The sequence below is a fragment of the Podarcis muralis genome, chromosome 10 (genome assembly GCF_964188315.1).
Source record: "Podarcis muralis chromosome 10, rPodMur119.hap1.1, whole genome shotgun sequence".
NCBI classification, from domain to species: domain Eukaryota; kingdom Metazoa; phylum Chordata; class Lepidosauria; order Squamata; family Lacertidae; genus Podarcis; species Podarcis muralis.
The window spans coordinates 44,927,633-44,940,747 of record NC_135664.1 but is presented as its reverse complement, the minus strand read 5'-3'; the positions used below and the strand labels follow the sequence as shown (position 1 = coordinate 44,940,747).

Below are 13,115 nucleotides of genomic sequence, written 5' to 3'. Positions count from 1 at the left end.
TAAATGTTGACATTTAACAAGATTTAGCTCACATCACATTCTAGAAACAACACACTAAGTTTGCAATCCTAAACACACTTCCTAGGCAGCAAGCCCCATTGAACACAATAGGATTTCTTTCCAAATAAAATATAGTGTAAACTATTTGCCTTTTAGCTTTTCTCTCAGACCCAGGAGATAATTTTATTTTAAAACATTATATGCTGCTTTTTAACACACACTGGTACTCAAGGATAAATTTGATTATTTTAATAATTTTTATATGAACTACAGAATAAATAGAAACCATTACAACAAAAAATGTAAGTAAACCTTAGCCATAGCTTCCCAAACAAAGGCAGCTGAATACAAGCTGAAATAAAAAGGTCTGCTTACAAAAAGAAGACAGAGAACACTTCCTGACATCTATTGGCAGATTGTTTCAAATAGGACCAGAGCCAGACTTTGAGGATGCTCAGCACAGTGCCAAATATGCCACTCCAACACCACCCCAATGAGGGCAGGACTCAGAACTGCTTGTGACAGCAGAAGTGACTGCTGTCACATACTTTTTCTGCCATGGGCAGCAACGGCACCACTCACTATCCTCCCCTGACCCCAATATATGCTTCAGCCATGGATGGGAGGCAGTGCTTTTGAACAGGAGCCAAATTTGGCCCCTATCTATAGTGACATCCCACTATCTTAAATTAATGAAAATGCAATGTCCCAGCCTTAAATCTATAGCTGTCATAGATCTATAGTGCTACCCAGACTATAGATCTATGAACTCAATAAATTTCATATATCCATGGGCCAGGGCATTACATTCTGGGTAATTTTAAATGATGGGTGGCCACCACAGATGGGAACCAAATTTAGCACTTATTCAAAAGTGGTACTGCTATAAAGCACCTGGGGGCGCAGCCAGGGCAGTGAATTGTGGTGTTGCTGCATCAGAACAATGAGGGGCCCCTGGCCAGCACCTGACCTGGCCAACTGCTTTTTCTGGGCCTAGTTCCAAAGGCCAAAAGCCTAGTTCCAAAGGCCTTGCTCTTAGTCACTGATGTTGTAAATTGTTGTGATATAGGCTAAAGCCAGACTGCTAAATGCAACCTGTGTGAGAACTGATATATGAACTAATCCCCCTTTCCACAAAGTAGATTAAAATAGCCTGAAGGCATTTGATGTAATTTCATCTCTAAAGTGAAAAAGGTTTGCAAACTGCTAGTGCCTGGAATGGTGATCATAGGCAAACCCCTGAACACTGATTGGAATGATTGAAAGAGGGCAGCATACAAGTGTAACAAATAAATTTTACTCACAGCCTCTGAATTATCAATGAACGGATCAGTTTCATCATAACCATAGCCTATGTCTATTAGATCCTGAACACGGTCCTTCCGATGCTTGTGGCTCTTTCCACCCTGCAACACAATATTTACAACTTGAAACCACTAAGGTACTGGTGCCAACCAAGTTAATATATGGCAGACACAGGCACTATAGGGCATCGGACAGGGGAAACTTTTGGTACTACTTCCGTACTGACACATTCAAGCAATTTACAGTATAGCAGAAAATAATTTATCTTGCTGCTGCATTCAAGTTCTCAAAATCCACAATCCTCATACAAAAATATAGGCATGAAAGTTTATACTAGATAAGTCTTATAGTCACAGGTTAACAATTCCAAGCTTAACAGCTCAACAATGACAATTCAGTGACCTCATTCTAGACAGGATTTCATTTATGAAAGATTATGATAGGTTAGAGGTTAAGATAGACTAAATACAGAGTAGTGTGGCTGGAGATGGATGAGTAGGATTATGCTGAAAAACAAATATTATTTGTATCTTCTTCTTCTACAAAAAGTACCCAGAATGATGAAGAATTAAATTAGTTCATTCTCTCAATACAATTTCTTATTTAAAAATATAATTGACTTTGTTTTGTTTTTCTTTCAGCTGCCATCCGCACTAAACAAATGGCTGCTGTGCTGGGTGAGCTATAACCCGCTCTGTCTAACCACAACAAACCAAGGCTTTCTAGTTTCCAGAACGCCCTGTTGAAATATGTAGCCACCAATTTTATCTTGCTCCCTATGCAAGTAGTCTAACAACTGGGGGCAAGGAGGAGTAAGCATAAAGGGGACTTTGTTTATTGCAACTGGCCCAACATGTCATTGTAATCCCAGAACAACAGTAATGTATCCAGTGGCACTGGAGTTCCATGTGTTGTCTTTCTGTAGCCTCTTTCCATCAAGAAGTAGAACTGCAGCCAAAATCTAACAATATTAACTAAGTATTATAACACATGTGACACCATGAACTAAATTATATGATAAATTAAGAAAACTGAATTCTTCAGAATGTACCAAGTGGCTTTAGTAAGAACACCTATAAAATATGAACAGCCAGACTTAGAGCAACATAATAAATCTGTTTACTCACGTATTTTGTTTCCAATTTCTTAGCCAGCATTTCCACTTCATGCCTCTCACGCTCTTCATCATTAAATGGATCTTCAGAAAAAGCAGATTTTATCTAAGGAGAAAGCCCCAGAAATCACAGTCATTGTTTAAATTCATATATGCACAATACAAATGAGTAAAGAAGCCACAGAATCAGTACAGTTTATTTTATGAATGCATCTTTGGTGAGGAAGCAGCCTTTGCAACAAGTTCAGTTTAACACTGTAACACACCAGTACTAGAAATTTTAAAGAAGGGATGCCTTACCCACAGTTTGCACCCTCCAACCAAATCTTTCTGACCCTCCAAGATCCCACCAGTCTTAGCAGTGGCAGCAAAAAGAAAAATATTAAAGTAGGCTCCGCACTGTGATGGGCAAAGCCCAGCACCTTGACAGGGATACATATTATGCCCTTCCCCAGTTATGAGATTGATTATTTGATAAGCAGAAAGGTGGTAAAATGTGTGGGTGTACCCTGTCTCTCTCTCTGTGTATAGTGCAAGTGTATCAGCATAGTATGTGAATGCAATAGTGTACATGAAAAAAATGTGGGGCCCCAGCACCCAACGCTGTCATTGGCCCCCAAGAGAGCTGGCTGGGAGTGAATGTTGCCCTCAGGCAAAAGAAAAAAGAAAAAAAGCAAGCCACCCCTACTTTAAAGTAAATTCTAATGGAATCATTAAGAGTTGCTTTGAAATATGTGTCTCTAAGATCAAGGCATCAGAATAATTAGCTGCCCTTCCCAACTTAGCATATGTATTTAGAAGCATGACGTATGCCAAAGAAGTTGGAGTGCTGCCAGCAATGCAAAGCCATACATTTTATTAAATCTGATATAACTTGACCACTTCATTGTCAATGAAATACCAGTAAGACAGTAAGATGAAATATCTGAAAAATAGCAATTTAATTGTCTATTTGTTCATTAAACTCCATTGTCAATTTTCTTTTTTTCTACATTCAAGCATTTTGTTTATGAAATTCACTTAGTCAATCAACCAGTGTAAATCAGTCACTTTTCCTAGTCTGCTTGACATGCATATAAAGGTTAAAGTTAGAATTCACCTTCAACAAACTAAGGCAGCTTTCAGAATCTATTCATGATGATGATAATTAGATTTTTTACTCGCCCGTCACCATAAGGTCTCAGGGTGGCAGCATGAGCAAACCAGGATGCCTCTAAATAATCATGGTTTCTCATTCCATCCAAACCAGGAAACTCTTGATAGCAGCCCAGCTTCCAGTATGGGTGGGTGGGGGGGAAATAGTTCTTACAAAATAACAAATCTGTAGCCAACCCACTACAAGACCCATTTGCCTTGTACTTTTCTCCTTTTTCTATCAGAGAACTACAATATAAAAACTTTTTGCATTTATCATGGCACAAGTTTCAGCAAAAGGTGATTCTTCACCATCCTTTGAAGACCAAGAACTCAAATAATTGGGCTGAAGAATTATATTTGATAGAACTTTCTACAAGCCATTTCACAAAACCTCAGAAAAGGTATATTTCTAGAAACAATGTACCAATGCGTCACTGTTAATTTAACAAGAGCATGTATTCTAGAGTTATGAAGCCCTTCAGAATCAGGAAAGCAGCAACCATCTAAAATAATGAAAAATACACTGTTCTACAAGCCAAGGTAGATAAGGGTCAAACAGAAAACCTATCTGCTCATGAAAAAAAATAATCCATTGTTTTGAACTATACAGTTTATAAATGTAAACAATTTATGTAATTCTTCCACACATTTCTAAAGGTTAGTGATATGTGGCTGAAGAAGCAACAAAACAAAAGTTGAAACAAATTCAGGTTAGACAAGCCACTGAAGATGGCTTGCTTTACAACTCAAGTGTTTCTTTTAAACCAGGATCCCCAGTTCACATGCAATGAATCAGGATTCATGATACCTAGAAGTAAATGATGAACTCCCCACCCCACCATACCATGTGGGAAAAGGAGAGGAATGGGGAGCTCAGTGCACATAGCACTAAACTATGGCTTAGTGTTATGTGCAAGCCAGCCCAATTATGAGTACTTTTACAAGTAGCACCTAAATGCACTAGCAGTTTTGATGGCCATTTGACAAGGCTACTTGGGAAACATTTCCAGAAATGCCCAGTGTTTTGTTTTGTTTTAAAAAAGAATCAGAACTAGGTTTGTATAAGATAGCAAGAGGGATATAGCAAGAAGCATTTGGAAAAGTAATGTCATGTGGAATTGTCATGGATGTTGGAGGGACAAGAAATTGGGTGGGGGCAGTTGCAAATTGCACATGCGTTTGGTAGGGACAAGGTGACAATTCGCTGTAGGACTGAGCTAAGGAATTATACTGTTGTAAAATTCTGGCACTCTCATTTTATATATGACCAATCCAAGCACCGAGATCTAAAGAACTTTGCTTGCTAACAATAATGTGCCAACAATGTAATCTTTCCTCCCATAATATATGTGGGGTTGGTAATGTGCCACTTGGAGAGCCCAGTTGTTGAGAATTATCTTTGTCACATTTTAGTATTTAAGAAAGAAAAAATTATCAGAGAGTGGGATATATACAGAGTATATGTAAAAGAACACTGTCAAAAGATCAATCTGTTGGCAGGTCTTGATTGAGCTTCAGTGTGTAAGTAGGATAATTTTATAAAATAAAATTTATAGTAAGTCAAATAACATAGAGAAAGTAAAGTTTAAGCGTGTATTTAAGGAACTTAATTCAGGAACGCAAGGGGAAGATTGGAGGTCTTGTCAAATCTAATCACAAATGGATGTACAAAGCAAGTATTAGTTAAAGAATGAATAATTGTTTATTTTGTATTTCTTATTTTGCCTATAGCATCTATTGCATATTTCTGTTATAAAGTTTTCAACCAATAAAGCATTAAAAAAATAGTTTTTAAGAAAGAAAGATGTGCACTCAAGTTTTCAAAGAATACACACAGAGAGCATGAAAATATTGATTCAAAGACAGGGCACTGCTGCAGTCAGAGAGCAGTTTGTGTTCCTTTGCTGTACCACACAATTTACCACATGTGCAAAAGTTTACCCACATGGTGGGGCAGAGATACGTAGGTTGGGTTCACATTACATGCCCTTAAAGTTTAGGTGGAGGCAGTGGTAAAACTGCTGTGAGTTTTAATTCTGTATTTTATCTTTAATGTATTAATATTTTTGTAAGCCACCTTATGTTATTTCATTACAAAGGCAGGCTGTAATTCAAATAAGAGATTTCTCGACAGAAATGCCACATTGGTAAAAAGACATTGGTTACAGACTACTGTGTGTAAAGCAACTGGTACCCACAACAAATGCAACAACTGGGCATCTGCTGCAGAACACACACACTTATCCAGAGTCACTTTAAACACGCCTGCTGGCTTCCCAAATGTTATTTCTAAATACTGCATCTATTGGCAGGAGACACACAGAAAGAATGCAAGTCCCTGCTCTTACTCCAGAGCAGTGCCATGGAGGCTGTGCACAGCACTCCAGGCACACATTGTTTACCAAAAGCCAGTGAGAATTACTTCTGATCCAATATCAAAAAAGCTGGGCTACAGAGACTATAATTCGAAAGATGACAGGTTTGGGTTTTTCCCCAAGTGCTAATTTTAAATCAAGTTCTTATAAATGAAAATAAGTTATATTGCAAAACTGGGATAAAGGGCATCGAGATTAGAACTTGCATTCTAGAGAAAGCTTTCTGAAAGCTCTTTTCCCAGGTGAGATGGCAGTCAACTTATGAATTATTATTGTTTTAATAAAGCGACTAACAACAACATCATTCAACATCCAAGTCATACATACTTAGGATTCTCATTTGAATGTAAAATATCAATATTGGTAACTAACGGTTTGTAGAGAATTCATGTCATTAAAAAGGTAAAGGACCCCAGACAGTTAAGTCCAGTCGCGAACGACCCTGCGGTTGCGGCGCTCATCTCGCTTTACTGGCCGAGGGAGCCGACGTTTGTCCGCAGACAGTTTTTCTGGGTCATGTGGCCAGCATGACAAAGCCACTTCTGGTGAAACCAGAGCAGCGCACGGAAACACCATTTACCTTTCCGCCGGAGCGGTACCTATTTATCTACTTGCACTTTGACGTGCTTTCAAACTGCTAGTTTGGCAGGAGCTGGGACTGAGCAACGCGAGCTCACCCCGTCGCGGGGATTCGAACCGCCAACCTTCCGACTGGCAAGTCCTAGGCTCAGTGGTTTAGACCACAACTCCACCCGCATCCCTATTTCATGTCATAGCTTGCTCAAATTTTTCATTCAGGCTACATTATTCTAAGTAGAGATAGAAAGTATGTTAGCTTTCAAAACAAAACTATGAGAAGTCCCTTTACTCCCTGTATTCACAAGTTCCTGAGAGTTTGTAGGTTTTATTCAGTTTCATCACAGGTTGAACGATTGAAAACTACATTCCCCAAGTTATTATGCCTGATCATATTTCTAAGAGAGCAGCTGCAGGTGAAGGTCTTGTAAGTGTGTGAGTCAAAGTTATTTACAAACTAAAATGCTCTCTGTGATAGTCAGTAGAATCTAGGAAGCAACTATAAAAGACTAATCAATTTCAGATGGATTTTTAAAGATTAAAGGTCAATAAACTTTACTGTCCTTGCAGCATGGTCAGGGCTAGACGCATTCAAGGGAGCCACTCAACTGAATGGATTGTGGGCTGGGTACCCACACTGATTTTTTTTTATTTTTAAGGTAAATTTCATGTTGGGAATCATTAGGAAAGGGAATGAAAATAAAACTGCCAATATCGTTAACACCCTTTCATAATTTTATGGTGCAACCACCTTTGGAATATCATGTGCTGCTCTGGTCACACCTCAAAAAGAATATTGTAGAGTTGGAAAAGACGCAGAAAAAAGGCAACCAAGGGGCTAGAGCAATCCTATTTTTAAAAAAAGATACAAAAAGAGGCATGGTAGCTTGGAAAAAACCGGAGGGTATGGGTATACAAGAAAGCAGACAGGGAGAGGTTTTTGTCCCTCTCATAAAATGCAACTACCCAGGATCATCTAATAAAGTTGAATGGTGTGAGAGTCAGAAGAGACAAAAGGAAGCATAGCACACAATTTAACTATAGAATTCCCCATCAGTATAGATGCACTGATGGCGTCTAGCTTGGATGACTTTAAAAGGGGATTAGACACATTCAAATTGGATACAGCTAAAGGTAAAGGTACCCCTGCCCGTACGGGCCAGTCTTGCCAGACTCTAGGGTTGTGCGCTCATCTCACTCTATAGGCCGGGAGCCAGTGCTGTCCGCAGACACTTCCGGGTCACGTGGCCAGCGTGACAAGCTGCATCTGGCGAGCCAGCGCAGCACATGGAACGCCGTTTACCTTCCCGCTAGTAAGCGGTCCTATTTATCTACTTGCACCCGGGGGTGCTTTCGAACTGCTAGGTTGGCAGGCACTGGGACCGAACGACGGGAGCGCACCCTGCCGCGGGGATTCGAACCGCCGACCTTACGATCGGCAAGTCCTAGGCGCTGAGGCTTTAACCCACAGCGCCACCCACTACAGCTATCAATGCTTAATTGTTATGATGACTATCTATTACCTCCAGCCGCAGAGGCAGCATGCCTCTGAATGCCAGTTGCTGGGGGAAATGAGTGCTGTTGGCAGTCATGTCCTGCTTGTGTGCTTCCCATAGGCATCTGATTGGCCGCTGCAGGAACAAAATGTTGGACTTGGTAGGCCTTTGGTTTGATCCAGACAGGGTCATCTTGTGTTCTTAAGGCTGTGCTTTCAGACATATGGCATTTGTGTGGTTTAGCAGATAAGGGTGTTGGACCACAACCATAGTGACCAAATCCCTATAGTTCGCTACATGACACGCTCCTAACATGACCTAACGTAGCACATAATGGTCCAGTGATAAACAATTAAATACTACGTAGGGCATTTCACAATTCCACAAGTGTTCTCTTGCTTTGCCTTCCCACTACTGTGGAAAAGGAAAAGAATAGGTGGATCCAGCTGCACAAAATTCAACGTTTAGGAATATAAGGCTGTACTTAAAGGAAATAAAACTAGCTGAATTACAAATGAAGTGTTTATTTCATTAACCTCTCCACATATTCAATATTGTTTCACAATGAGCAAAGCTCTGCTGTTCGCATATGGCCAGTGATCCCACATGTGGTCTGTAAAATCATTCATGGGCATTCCTGCATCTGCCTCCACAAACAACAATTGTCTGCGCCATTTTATATTATCTCTTTTAAAAATAAAAATCACAACCTTCAGTCAGCTTTTGGGCAAAGCACTCAGGTAAAAATATGTTATACATTGCCTGGGCGTTTCAATTTAATGTGCTTTGTATGAGAAGATTTCAGATTACAGACGTATTTTTTTAAACAAAACACTCAATGATAATTTGCAATACTCCAAGTCTGCGGGCCTACAAAGAAGACTAAACAAGTGAAAGACTAAGCAAGTGAAAAAGCAGAGAAGCAAAGGGCAAATGGACATGAAATTACTCCTCAGACCACATAAGATTATATTCCATAATGTTAAGAGGGGTACACTTGGTTAAACTGCACAATGCCACCCTTAGGAGCCGTATAAAGAGGATTAGATTGTAAAAGAGAACACAAAAAGTATCAAATTCTTTCTAGTGATGGAATACAAACATAGGCTAATCTTGATAGCAGCCACCTGTGTGAACATTCTCAGTGGTCAACTAGTGAGCTGAAGGTACTACAGCTCAGATATTTAGCAACACATCCTAAACACAATTTAATCTTGAATTAGGATCCATTTTCTTCACTCCTAAAAAGATTCATGCAGCCAACACAACACAACCCAGGATCTTAACACTAGTTAATTTGCACTCAAGACCAATCCATAAATCCAGGATTATATATTACATCACTCACATAGACCTTCCTGTGAGTGAAGAAAATGTGGCCCAAAGAAATGTCTCAACTAGCTATTAGATGTTCCTCAGTGTAATGAGGATTGTGAATTATCCACAGCTTTTATCCATTTCTCAGAACTGCACAAACCCTGCATTTCTGTAGATAAGGCTACAACACCGCTTGTAGAACTCAACATTCACTGTCTCCAAAATGCTATTAAGTGGCAGTTAAAATATTCCACTTTAAGTCTTAGAGAAGGAACCATAATGAGCCATTTAAAGAACCCAAATCTGCACTGGGCACCAAACCAAATGCAGAGAACAGCTCAGCTTCGTATGGACAAATTACCAGCAGTATAACCAGTATAGACACACAATAGCTTCTTATAGACAAATTACCAGCAGTACAAACAGTGATTAACTGTAATTAGTCTCTGTTTAGGAAGAAGAAATGCCACCATTCCTTCCAATGGACTGGTCATGGCAGTGTTTTATCTAGCATCAACGCTTTGAGAACTCCAGAGAAAAGTAATTAGATAATTTTATGGAACTCATGGCTAGTAGCCCTGCCAATTTTAGCTGGAACTTTACAATTAATATTCCCACTAGCTATTCTGAAATATTTTCCTTAGACAAGTTTCTCTAAATTGCAAAGCAACAGAGTCAGAATATCTTGATATACTGGTCTATTTCATAACAGTCAAATGTGACTGTAATTCAATTTTTTATGCAACGCTAAAAATTCTCTGTCACCCTTTCTTGCAAGAACAAGTACACTAACCCTCAATGATATCAGCCTCCTACAGAATTGTAAGAGTAAGCCTGATATCTAAGCAACACCAGACTCTGAAGTCTAAAGCAAGGTGTTTTAAAATGTTATAACTAACTTGTCACCAATATATTTAATAGTTACAACCAAGTAATTAGCCTTAATATATACTGACTTACTTTCTCCTTAGCCACTTTAGCTGTTTTCAACTAGTTTTAACAAATTAGGCTACTCTCACAAATTTAAGCCATTCTATGGGCTTATAACAAGGGAACTTCCTGACCTGTGTACAGTTTGAAGTACAAGAACCTATACTGGGTTCAGTTTTGTACATGATCACCACTTCCTACACAGACTATGGTACCCTGGCACAGCCATGCAGCTAGGTTCATGTAGGGCAGTTTTATAGCTCAGTCGTTACAGTCTGAGACTCTTACTCTTCAGGGTCATGGGTTCAAGCCCTACATTGGGCAAAAGATTCTTGCATAGCAGGGGGTTGAACTAGATGACCCTCAGGATCCCTTCCAACTCTACAATTCTATGACTGTGCCCTGGCACCACAAAGGTGGCAAGGTTGAATGAACACTCTGGATAAGTCCCATGGTGAAATGCTCACAAACACCAGATAATAGAACAAATAATTTATGTAATGCAGGTGAATAATGTTTCTAAAAGAATTAACTGAAGACAAATCAAATAAAATGCGTGCACCCTGGGAGCTGCCCCGGCAATATAAGTATATTTGAGCCTCACACAGGTCAATATGCCAACTGATGGATTTCTTTGACTCTGATTTGGATCAAAGGGTCACACAGCAAAAAAAGCTTGTTCCTACATGGTCACTATCATTTGACAGGGTAAATCTAGTAGGGTTTAAGCTCTTATATCCTCATAGGCTCTTCCGAGCAAGCGCTTTCATTTCCCCATCATTCGTTTCGTTCACACAGCACTCAAGCTAAGGGACAAGAGTAATAAATAGGAGTCAAGATGGAGAGGGAGGAATTTGGTTAGCAGGTCCCGTACCCGGGGCTCGCCACACAACAGCAGCTCGGGATAGCTGAACTCCACACAGCTCTCCTCGGTGGGGTCCTTCAGCACCAACTCCAGGCGAACCGTCTGACGCGGGGGCGACGGCGGCGACTCTTGCCGGTTGCTCTCGAGCTGCAACGGCTGGTTCGACGGAGGCGGCGGCGGCGGCGGCTCTGGCCTTGGAGGCTCACGCTGAGGTGGCAGCAGCGGCTTCGGCGTCTGCTCAGGCCGGCTGACCTCGCGCGGTAACACCGCCGACTGTAACTCCAGCCGGGAGCAGGACTCGAAGGGCTGCGGTGGAGGCTCTGCTCGGCCACTATCGTGGTGGAGGTGGTGGTGGTGGTGCTGCGGCTGTTCTGGCAGTTTCAGGGCCTCACACACCAATGGCTGCTCCGCCTCGCGACCCCCTCCAGGCTCTCGCTCGAGCACCGGAGTCTCGCCTTCTCGTCGCCTCACGGGTGACAGACTAATTAACGGCACCCGGCGCGGCTCCGCCATCATCTAACCCCCCCACCCCCCCTTCCCACCTGTTCGGTGACCCTCCCTCACCACCCACAACTCCGGCTCCTCCTCCGCCCGTTCCCTCCCCTTAACCGGGTCAGGGTACCTCCCCCCCCTTCCTCACTAGGATCTCCTCGCTGCTAACACCGCCGCCATCTTGGAGCCCCCCCACGTAAATAGAAGCAGGCCACTAGGGCACGCATGCGCAAAAGCGGGACCGCCACGGACGCGCCGCCGCACGTCACTGTTGTTATTGCTCAGGTTTTCAGGACGTCACCGCGATCGCACGTTGAAGACGCTGGAACCCCGCCCATAGTTGCCTTGGAAATATGCACGCTGCTCTACCGTAAGATTCTTAAAGGGGCAGGAGTCGAACTTCGCTTTGAATGAACGTGGGCTGCTACCCAGGCATCTTCTCTTCCCCCCGCGATTTAGCTCGTCCGCCACGCCCACGGCTGGAATTTTAAACGGCCCAGAAGCACGGAGCAAGCGCGATGTGGGCAGTAACTTCCGAGAGGATACAACCACGCATGACCATTTCTGACATAATAACATCTCTTTTTCGTTTCGCAACTACTGTAATGAGAAAGTCGTATACATTTGGGGGTCGGTTCAGATCTTAGTAACTCGTGTATAAGGAGGTGATTATCGAAAGCAGCTCATTGCCAGATACTAATCGTCACGAATAAAAATGTGAATATGGGAAAATACTTGCACATGAATTTTTTTGTGATGCAGCTGTTTTAAGTAGATGAAATAGACCTTTGAAGATCTTCCACAACCGTGTTACCTCTTAAGCAATCTCTGCACAACAGCGCCACTGAAGTGCTTTCACTTCTTCACTGAATTTCCGTTGAGACTCGTAGAAGAGCAGGTGGAAATTTGGGCTTATCACTCACCTGCAACCTCCCAGGACCAGTTTAATGCACTTTATGAACTCCAAATTCTCAGTGCTGTTCCTATCTCTAGAAACAGTATGATATGTGGCACCCCATATTTTGGAATGAAAAAAAATATGTGGCTAACCCTGAGTTTGGGATCCTCATCTACCTCCAAAACGTTTCTGTCCCCAAAGAGCAGACATATTTTGGTGGTGGCAGGCCAAGAAAAACACATTAAAGTAACATAAAAGTCCCACTTGATCAGACCAAAGCCTCATATTACAATGGCCAACCAGATGTTTGTTAAGCAGGATATGAATTTAACAGCCCACTCCCCACTTGCTGTATTCAGAGGCATACCACCTGCAATACTGGATGTATTACACAGCCATCATAACTAGTCACCACTGAAAGCCTTATCCTCCAGTAATTTAATCCCATTTTAAAGACATCCAAGTTGGGGGCAAATAACAGGTTTAAACTATGTACTACTGTATATGAAGAAGTGCACCCTTTTTCTGTTCTGAATTTTCCAACAATTCAGCTACCCAATCTATTGACTTTTTGCCTAGAAAAAAATAATAATTTATACCTAAAATTGGT

At 41.4% G+C, this 13,115-nt stretch overlaps 1 protein-coding gene across 2 annotated transcripts in view; it reads right to left on the bottom strand.

Moving 5' to 3' along the window:
• UBN2 (ubinuclein 2) overlaps positions 1-11,656 on the bottom strand; it is a 48,119-nt gene extending 36,463 nt beyond the window's left edge. The window contains exons 1-3 of one of the 2 annotated variants that reach the window (XM_028746493.2): positions 11,125-11,656; positions 2,433-2,525; positions 1,305-1,406 (exon numbers count right to left, since the gene is read on the bottom strand). In XM_028746493.2, the coding sequence (XP_028602326.2) occupies positions 1,305-1,406; positions 2,433-2,525; positions 11,125-11,631 (702 nt within the window). In that variant the 5' untranslated portion in view covers positions 11,632-11,656. The remainder of the gene's footprint in view (positions 1-1,304; positions 1,407-2,432; positions 2,526-11,124) is intronic. The other variant, XM_028746492.2, reaches the window with a different exon arrangement.
• Positions 11,657-13,115: the final 1,459 nt, after the last annotated feature.